At 47.4% G+C, this 9,039-nt stretch overlaps 1 protein-coding gene across 1 annotated transcript in view; it reads right to left on the bottom strand.

The window, feature by feature from the left end:
* The window catches only part of LOC135829558 (uncharacterized), a 77,185-nt gene that overhangs the window by 34,689 nt on the left and 33,457 nt on the right, over positions 1 to 9,039 (bottom strand). Inside the window, exons 3-5 of the mRNA XM_065341953.1 lie at positions 8,236 to 8,358; positions 4,378 to 4,446; positions 1,292 to 1,685 (exon numbers count right to left, since the gene is read on the bottom strand). Of these exons, the coding sequence (XP_065198025.1) occupies positions 1,292 to 1,685; positions 4,378 to 4,443 (460 nt within the window). The 5' untranslated portion in view covers positions 4,444 to 4,446; positions 8,236 to 8,358. The remainder of the gene's footprint in view (positions 1 to 1,291; positions 1,686 to 4,377; positions 4,447 to 8,235; positions 8,359 to 9,039) is intronic.

Genomic DNA, 9,039 nt, shown 5'->3' with positions numbered 1-9,039 from the left:
ACCGCGGTGGCCACCGGTTGTGCCGAGCATGGCGCCGCCGCCGTGGGCGCTGCTGGTTGTTGAGCCGCGAGTATGGCTGGCAGGGTCTCCGATACGACATTGGCCACGACGACCCGCAGAGTGTCCAGGTCCACACCAACTGCGCTCGGGGTGGCATGGGGGAGGTCGTGTGGTCCGCGAGCAGATTCTCTCGCTCGCGATCCGCGGCGGATTCATCGATGTCGGGCTCACATTCATTGAGGGCTTCCGCCAGGCGTTTGACTAAATCAGTTCTACGGCCGGATGAACCCAGACCGCGGGTGGACAGCTGTGCCCGGAGCTGCACGACCGTGAAGGACGAGACCTCGTCAGCAGAGATATTCGCGGCAGGATCCATGTTCATGGGCAATAGGAAACAAATGAACTGTCCAACGTCAACGAGAAACAAAAATAATTGACAACCAGTCACCACCCTGAACAATTCTTGAGAAGAGATTGTCAGCAAGGGAGCAAGAAAAATGGGTCGCCATTCTTGCGTCATGGTAACCGGACATCAGTATGGTTGCTGATGTCATGGGCACGTTGTGTGCGCTGGGGTAAATGTGAGTGGCAGCACTGACAGTTGTGCGGCACCATGCCTGAGCGACGCCACAGGGCAGCAGAGGCAGTTGTGCGGCACCATGCGCCCGCATGGACATGGGGCGGCAGCGGTAGGTGTGCGGCCCCACGCGCCTGCGAGGACAAAGGGCGGCGGAGACAGTTGTGCGGCACCATGCGCATGCAAGGGCATGGGGCAGTTGGGCGGCGCCATGTGCATTCGAGGACATGGGGCAGCACGTACCCGCGGCGGTGAGCTGCAATGATGCTAGCTGTTAATGAGCATAAACGCTGCGCTTTAATGTGACACACACACACACAAACACACACACACACACATGCCTGCATGCACAAACACACACACACACAGTGCCCTCCCTGCACCAGTATACAGAATCAAACACATGCCCCAATCATTCAATCATTCATTCATGCATGTACTGTCATGGACATGGAAATCCGGTCGCACATCTAGCGGCCCCAGGGCACTCGCCATGCAGCCGTGGACAAGCGGTACACATATGCATTTATGCGCTGCAGCGCGCTGGTCGCATCGGATCAACATGTGCAGTGCACGCAGCGTTCTGTACGCGCTGAGGGCGCCGGCCCCGGTCATCAACTGAATTTCCATGCCTGCTACAGTACATGCTGACATACGGATCAACAGACACAATCTTTTTTAACAAAAATGCATTTGATAAAATATCGCACTGACCTGATGTTACCGATGGTGGCATCCTGCTCAAAAACCGACCAGCTGTGGTGGTTATGCTTGTTGTAATCAGTTTCTCGTCCCATTTGCTATTGACAACAGCAAGACCGAGGCTTGGTACTGATGTGGATAGGCAGAATATGTCGTGTGTCGCTGAAAACGCGTCCTGCCCAGCGAGATCTTTGATACGCAAATGCTGACCACGCTCATCAGTGAAGTTGGACATCTGGATGCCTCGGGTTCGTTTCGAGTCGTTTGATGTTCCATTGGCGCCTACGTTTCTCAATGTCTTGATCAGTGTGGACTTCCCAACAAGTTGTTCCCCGCTAACTAGAACAACTAGAGTGTTAGCGTCCACTTGGCCTTCGGAATAAAATTCCTCCAGCTGAAGGTAAGTCTGCGTACACAAGAACAACAATTAAAGAAAACGGGGTTTGTCAACTTACAACCGCTCTATGCAGTTGCTATTCACACTTGGCGCATGCGCTGGATGAAAATTCGTTATCAGTGACGAAGTGTTCATCTGTTTGACAGTAAAGTATTCGAGGAGAACATTTCTTAAAGGGGAAGTATACCCTAAAATCAAAGTTTCACCAGTTGTAGTCTTCGAGGCGCTGAGCCGAATGGTCTTGGTCCGAGGACGCTGAGACGCTCCCTTCCTCCTTTATTCCCAATCGAACTCGCGCACTTCCACCGAAACTGGGTGACTGCGCCCTACTAGATAGGGATTTGTATGAAAAAGGTCACTAAAAACGCCGTTCCGTTCTTATAAAAGCACGGATGACCGCGATTGGTCCGTATGTTGTAGTCTTTTGGCCGCTGAGTCTACTGGTTTTGGTCTGAAAAGGCTGCGATGCAGCGTTCGGCCCTTATTCCCAATCGAACACAGTTGAGTTAGCGGTCACTTGCTCATGCGTACACCAGTCGCCTGGTCACCGTGCCTGCACTGGCCGCAGGCTACAATTTTCACATCAAGGTTCAACACAAAGATTCAAAGCAGGGGGTCGTAAGAGGCTTTTACGACTCCCTGGTTCAAAGGTTCAACTTAAGTGACATAAACGGGCCCAAACAGGCTGTAAATTAGCACGTGACCGCTTACTCAGCCGTGTTCGATTTGGAATAAGGCCGAACGCTGCATCGCAGCCTTTTCGGACCAAAACCAGTCGACTCAGCCGCCAAGAGACTACAACATACGCACCAATCGCGGTCATCCGCCTTTTTATAAGAACGAAACGGCGTTTTTAGTGACTTTTTCCATACAAATCCCTATCTAGTTGGGCGCAGTCACCCAGTTTCGGTGGAAGTGCGCGAGATTGATTGGGAATAAAGGAGGAAGGGAGCGTCTCAGCTTCGTCGGACCAAGACCATTCGACTCAGCACCCCGAAGACTACAACTGGTGAACTTTTTATTTTAGGGTATACTTCCCCTTCAAGAGGTTATGTATTTTTTTATAAGTCAGACAATATAAATGAGAAGATCAGCTTGTACATATGCTATATGGGTCTTTCGGCAAACTGCATGCACAGCACACATGTACTTGCCTGTATTTAAACACATGCAGGAAATAAATCTATGAAGATTCTCGCTACTTGTAACATTAGGATGGTGGACATCGAAAAATTGAGTTGGTGATAGCTTTGTGAAACGTATTGAAAGTACAGACGACTTTTTACCATATGCACGGATTGAAAACGAAACTTCATCCTTTGTTTAACAATTATTATGTAAAAAAAAGAGAAGAAATACATGACAAAGAGTATGCAGCAACTATCCATGACTGTTGGGTGGTGTGTTGCTTTGCTGCTTCGAATTGTAGTCAGACCGCATTGTCATGTTATTAACTGGTCTCGTCATCGTCCTGTAACAGTCGGCATTCTTTGTTGCCGCGGGACTTAGCTTGTGCACATTTTTGCTGCGCTCACCTTCCCCTCTTCGGTCCTACGTAACCATGAACCTTCCAAGTTGGAAGGCTGTTGGTTTGCGCACTGGAGATGTGTTAGAGCTAGGTCTCGGGTCGCTGAATGTCTCAGTGCCCTGTCAGTATTGTGCCCTATTATCGCACTTTCTGACCGTTTATCATCTTGTTACAGTCGTGGATAGTTGCTGCATAACTCGTTCTCCTGTATTTCTTCTCTTTTTTAACATTTTATTACTGGCTCTGTATCCGAATTTAAATTATTATGTACATAACACCAGCGAATGACCTCAATTGTCACGATACTCTCCATATCAACGGGACACTTGGAATACTCAGTATGACATATAATCACTTTACCTGAAGAGCTCGGATTTTGAGCCAATGTAATCATGGAAAAGTAAGGAAAGGACAAAACAAGACAAAATTTTACTAGTTATGACGAAGTGTCCAACAGTGCAAGCAGATAATAATTATACCGTCAGCAAGTACGACAACAGTGCACAAAACTGACAAGGAGTACTGAGACATTCAACGACCTAACACCTCACTCCAACACATCTGAGAGGTGCGAACCAACAACCTTCCAACTTGGGAGGCTCAAGTAAGGAAATATCCAAAAAGGGGAAGGAAAGCGCAACTAAGATGAGCACGGGCTCTGTCCCACAGCAACAAAGAATGCCGAACGTTACTGGATGAAGGTGATAATTATTAGTAAGACAATTGGATGTACCGATTTTACTACAACCCAACGACGCAAAGTAACAGGCCACCCAAATTGGGAGGTTCAAGTTTATAGGGTAAACATGGAAGGGGAATGGACTCAGATGGAGAGCCAAGGTTAAATTAATACAAAAGAGAAAGACCAAGGAACTACAAGTTACGCTATACTGTCCACTAACACCACCAATTACACAGTGTTGTGCAATGCTATGGCACGAGCTGATTGTTTAGTAACTGGTGGTGTCAGTGGGCAGTATAGCGTAACTTGTAGTTCCTTGGTCTTTCTCTTTTGCATGGAAGGGGAAGCTGAGCATTCCTTGTCAGTTTTTCAGCTAAGTACTCCTTGTCAGTTTTGTGCCCTTTTGTCACACTTGCTGACGGTATAATTATCTGCTTACATAGATGGACAGTTAGTTATAACTCATAACATGTTGTGCTTTCTCTAATTACCTGAAGAAAACGGCCGTTGCCATAACGAGCAGTCCACTTGCCAGCGGCTTGTCGAACAATTTCCATTACCTACATTGCCAATAGAAGACACAGGAAACACAATGACAGATGTAAAAGTAGGAATAGGGAAGAGGAGAGAATCGTCCGTAGAGAAACATTGTTGGAGTGAAGTGAGGTGGCAAGAAAGACGGTTACGGACAGAGTAGCATGAGCAGAAGGAATACTTGTCTTTGTGGCTATTAACTTTATATAGTTGTATCCGTAGTACATAATTAGACATGTAGGGTCACAGAGAATCCTAAGCTAGAATACCATTACAGGACATCCCACCCAGCCTTGTTATCAATTTTCCGTCCCATAATGCTTCTTAAATATTATTGCTGGAGTGCGCGATTTAGTATGAACTCGAACGTCTCTTATCCGGGCTCCTTGGGACTGTGCACTGCCCATATCTCGGATTTTTCCATATCTCAGGACAGCTCGTCTACCATGTAGTAGTAGTAGAAGTAGAATTTATTATTTTACTAGGGAACTCCCAACAGGCGTTGCCTTTTTACTGGGAACCCTAGGAATGACTTGGTGCTTGTGACAAATGCAGAAAGGGGCTTAGCTTGACGACATCCAGGTGGAAGCATGTTCCATCTGTCTGCTGCCAAAAATTAAATAGCATTCAGGCCGTAACTAGACGTAGCTCTGGGTAGGTTCAGAGCAGCTGAAGCTTGACCGCGGGTAGCAGCATTTGTGCGGCATGATGCAGAGCGGGGGGTAAATATCGTGCTTAAAAGAGGACTGGTGCAACGAGATAGACACCTAAAAACAAACACAAACAGCTTCAAGTTTACACGGTGAGAGAAAGTATACAGGTTATATTTGGTGAGAATAAAATCGATAGAAGTATACTGATCATGGCCAAACACTCGCCTTAGGCACCTATTGCTGGTTGACTCAAGTTTGTCTCTGAGTTTAGCAGACAAGCAGTGAACATAACATGTGCTGGCATAGTCCAAGGTACTCTGGACAATTGTCAGGTAAAACATGCTGCGCCGGTCATGGAGACATCGCGGCGCCCGTGGCGGAATGAGGCAACCTTGCACTGTGCCTTTGCGCACACACGCTCAACCTGCTGCTCGAAGCTGAGCGACGAGTCCAATAGGAGGCCAAGGTACAGAACATGGCTGGACTCGGGGATTACGGTGCCTTTGCAGGTGATGCTGGGGAACACGTCCAGTTGCGCAGTAGGTCGTCTGAGCAGCAGTAGCTGAGACTTTTTGGGATTCAGCACCAGTCCCCGCTCGCTGAGGAAGTCCTCCAGATTCAAGAGATCTGTCTGCAGCATTCTGAGCACGGTTGAAGCCTTGCGACCAATGACGTAGAACGCGATGTCGTCCGCAAACAGGAGAGCATGTGAGCCTTGATCAGCAAAAACCATCACATGTGTAAAATTTTCAAAAATATTAAGTGCTCCAAATTGATCCACAACTACTGATATCCAGTCTTGATCAATCACAGCACCCTAAGTGGGTAAATATTGCGGTACACCACACCTCTGTACAAATGTGGGCAGTGGTATTTCTGTGTAAGATACAAGTATGAGAGTTGGTATGTGTCTGATCCTGTTAGGCCATGCCATTACTCAACTGGATGAGAAGGAGGAATTTTATAGTCGTTGGGGGTGTGCTCAGAAACTTGCTTGTCCAAGTAATTAATTGGCTTCACTGACTAAAGCGAATCTAAGGGCATATGACCAAGAGAGTTCCAGGGGCTGATATTGCATATGACCAAGAGAGTTCCAGGGGCTGATATTGTATATGACCAAGAGAGTTCCAGGGGCTGATATTGCATATGACCAAGAGAGTTCCAGGGGCAGATATATTCCAGGGGCAGATATTGCATATGACCAAGAGAGTTCCAGGGGCTGATATTGCATATGACCAAGAGAGTTCCAGGGGCTGATATTGCATATGACCAAGAGAGTTCCAGGGGCTGATATTGCATATGACCAAGAGAGTTCCAGGGGCCGATATTGCATATGACCAAGAGAGTTCCAGGGGCCAATATTGCATATGACCAAGAGAGTTCCAGGGGCCGATATTGCATATGACCAAGAGAGTTCCAGGGGCTGATATTGCATATGACCAAGAGAGTTCCAGGGGCTGATATTGCATATGACCAAGAGAGTTCCAGGGGCTGATATTGCATATGACCAAGAGAGTTCCAGGGGCCGATATTGCATATGACCAAGAGAGTTCCAGGGGCCGATATTGCATATGACCAAGAGAGTTCCAGGGGCTGATATTGCATATGACCAAGAGAGTTCCAGGGGCTGATATTGCATATGGCCAAGAGAGTTCCAGGGGCTGATATTGCATATGACCAAGAGAGATCCAGGGGTTGATATTGCATACACACCAGGCTCTGTACTGATGCTCTGCAAGCCCTTCACTTCCATGAAAACATATCTGCACACACGGAGTGCAATCCTAGTGGCTGTGACTTCTTAGCACACAGGATCATAAGCTACATACTAGTACTAGGTGCTGATACAATCACAGTCATTGTCATTGAGACATTGTTACCTCATCCAACAGGAACATATTTCTGAATTGTTTTGGGAGCTGCTGCATGGACCAAATACATGTTTCAAGGAACAAGTTGCTCAGCGTTCAAGCCATTGAAGCAGACCTTGTCTTGCGCTAGTACTCGTTGCTCTTACAGTCGTGAATCGAGACGCCTTTGCTCTGCATCGTCACTGTCGATATCCGACAAACTTACTAGTGAAGGAGTCGTCAACAATATCCACTTCGTCGTCATTCTCATCAGCGCTGCTTTCTTCAATACAAAATCTGCAGCCTCGCTGAGTCGCTTTGCGGCAGGAGAGAGTCGTCTTCCGGAGCTCCGCGGCTTTCACTTGACTCCCAGTCATCACCAAAAAAATGTTGTGTCATGATTGCCGTCAACGACGGTCGATGCGCGTGCGATGCTCGAGCCCTGCGATCGTACTTATTCGCCAGCCAAGCGCAGGTACGTGGGACTTCCCAGCCGTGTCTCCTCACTTCCCTGGGGCTTGCCTAGCTAGCTAGTAACTGACAAAAAAACGAACCCGGGCTTGTCAGGTGGAAGAATTACTGGTGACAAGAAAGCCAGAAAGGTGATGGCTTAGTTGTTAGATCCGCAAAATTTCTTTCACTCGACTTTTTGATCAATTTGATATCAAACACAAGCGATGGTTTTCGCTGTTCCGGGCTCATGTAGTTTACCAGTTTTTGTAGAAGTAGAAGTTTTTTTTGGCACATTTTCCGTGTATTCAGGATAAAAAAATAGTGCGTTGATGAAAATGTGTGGATTCCACAGGTGGGCAGTGATAAACTGACACTAGTGTACACGAAAAATAATTCAAACCCCCAAATTGGAAGCAGTTTTGCCATAGGAACTCAAGCTAAAGGTGCCCGGTAGAGAGGCGTGCCAGTGTCTGAGGCGTCCCCGTAAGAGACATTTGAGTGCCTCATTGCTATTACTATTTGCAACTATTGCATCCTTTCCGCAGCCTTAGTAAACTGCATTGCAGCCAATTATACATTATTGCACTCATTCCAAACACCCACACAGGGACGTTTCTGCTGCGAACGTCACTTTTGGGTCACTAAATGTTTGGGCATAACCCATCATTAGTTTGAACCAGTATCCCTGATACTGAGCCATGCCTGAATATTTGGTGAATCAAAAGCGGTGTTTGCAGCAGGGAGACAATGTGTGAGCGTCTGGAGGGAATAGAGTGATATTGTTACCTCATTGGTTACGCAAGGTTTCGAATGGGAAATTCTTTTTGATGTATTTTCTTTTCTTCTAAGTTGCGCTTACCTTCTTCTGCTCCTCTGGGTACTTGCTTTCAAGATGGCGGATAATTGCCCTTAGTCTAGCCGCAGGCTGAGCATGCTCGCTGTTATTACTTGCTACTGCAGAGTCTAGGCATGTCCTGTTGTCCTGAATGAACAATGGTCAATAAACAAGAAAGTAAAACAGACCTCTTAGTAAACATTGCACTTAGCTTTGTAAATCAGAACAGCAGTTGATTTTGAATACTTTGCAGATTCAAGAAACTAAAGACTTTTCTAATGCCCATTCTGCGTGAACTGGTGGTTTGTAACATTCTCCCCACCAAAGGGCTTCTCACCGCAGTACAACAACTCACACAAGTCAAAAACGATCCGGGGCTCTGACTACGCGCCCATAACGCGCCATCTCCTGCTGCGGTGGTGGTGGCTGCACCAGTGCTGACCGTACAGACGCTGGCTGCTGCTGGACGATAGCAGGTTGTACGGCATCGGCAGGCCCAGAAGCCACGTCTTGTGAGTATACTTGTAATGGCACTAGCCTCTGGATCGGCCGCAACAGAGTACTGGTACTCAACTTAGCCTTGGCAACACAACGCTTACCATCTCGACCAGGGAATAGCTCGACGGTCCGTCCCAAATGCCAGAACTGCTTGCGCTTGGTATCATCGAGAACAAAGACGACATCACCCACAGCTAAAGGGCACGACATGATCTGTTGGTGCTTGTTCAGCTGACTTAGGTACTGCACCTCTCAACGATTCTTGACATGCTTCAGTGTGCGACTGAGGTAGTGCAATCTCGATGACATCTGCGTAGCGTCCAGGGTACC

The sequence above is a fragment of the Sycon ciliatum genome, chromosome 13 (genome assembly GCF_964019385.1).
Source record: "Sycon ciliatum chromosome 13, ocSycCili1.1, whole genome shotgun sequence".
Taxonomy (NCBI): Eukaryota; Metazoa; Porifera; class Calcarea; order Leucosolenida; family Sycettidae; genus Sycon; species Sycon ciliatum.
Note: the sequence above shows the minus strand (reverse complement) of the source record. Positions and strands in the feature narration are given on the sequence as shown.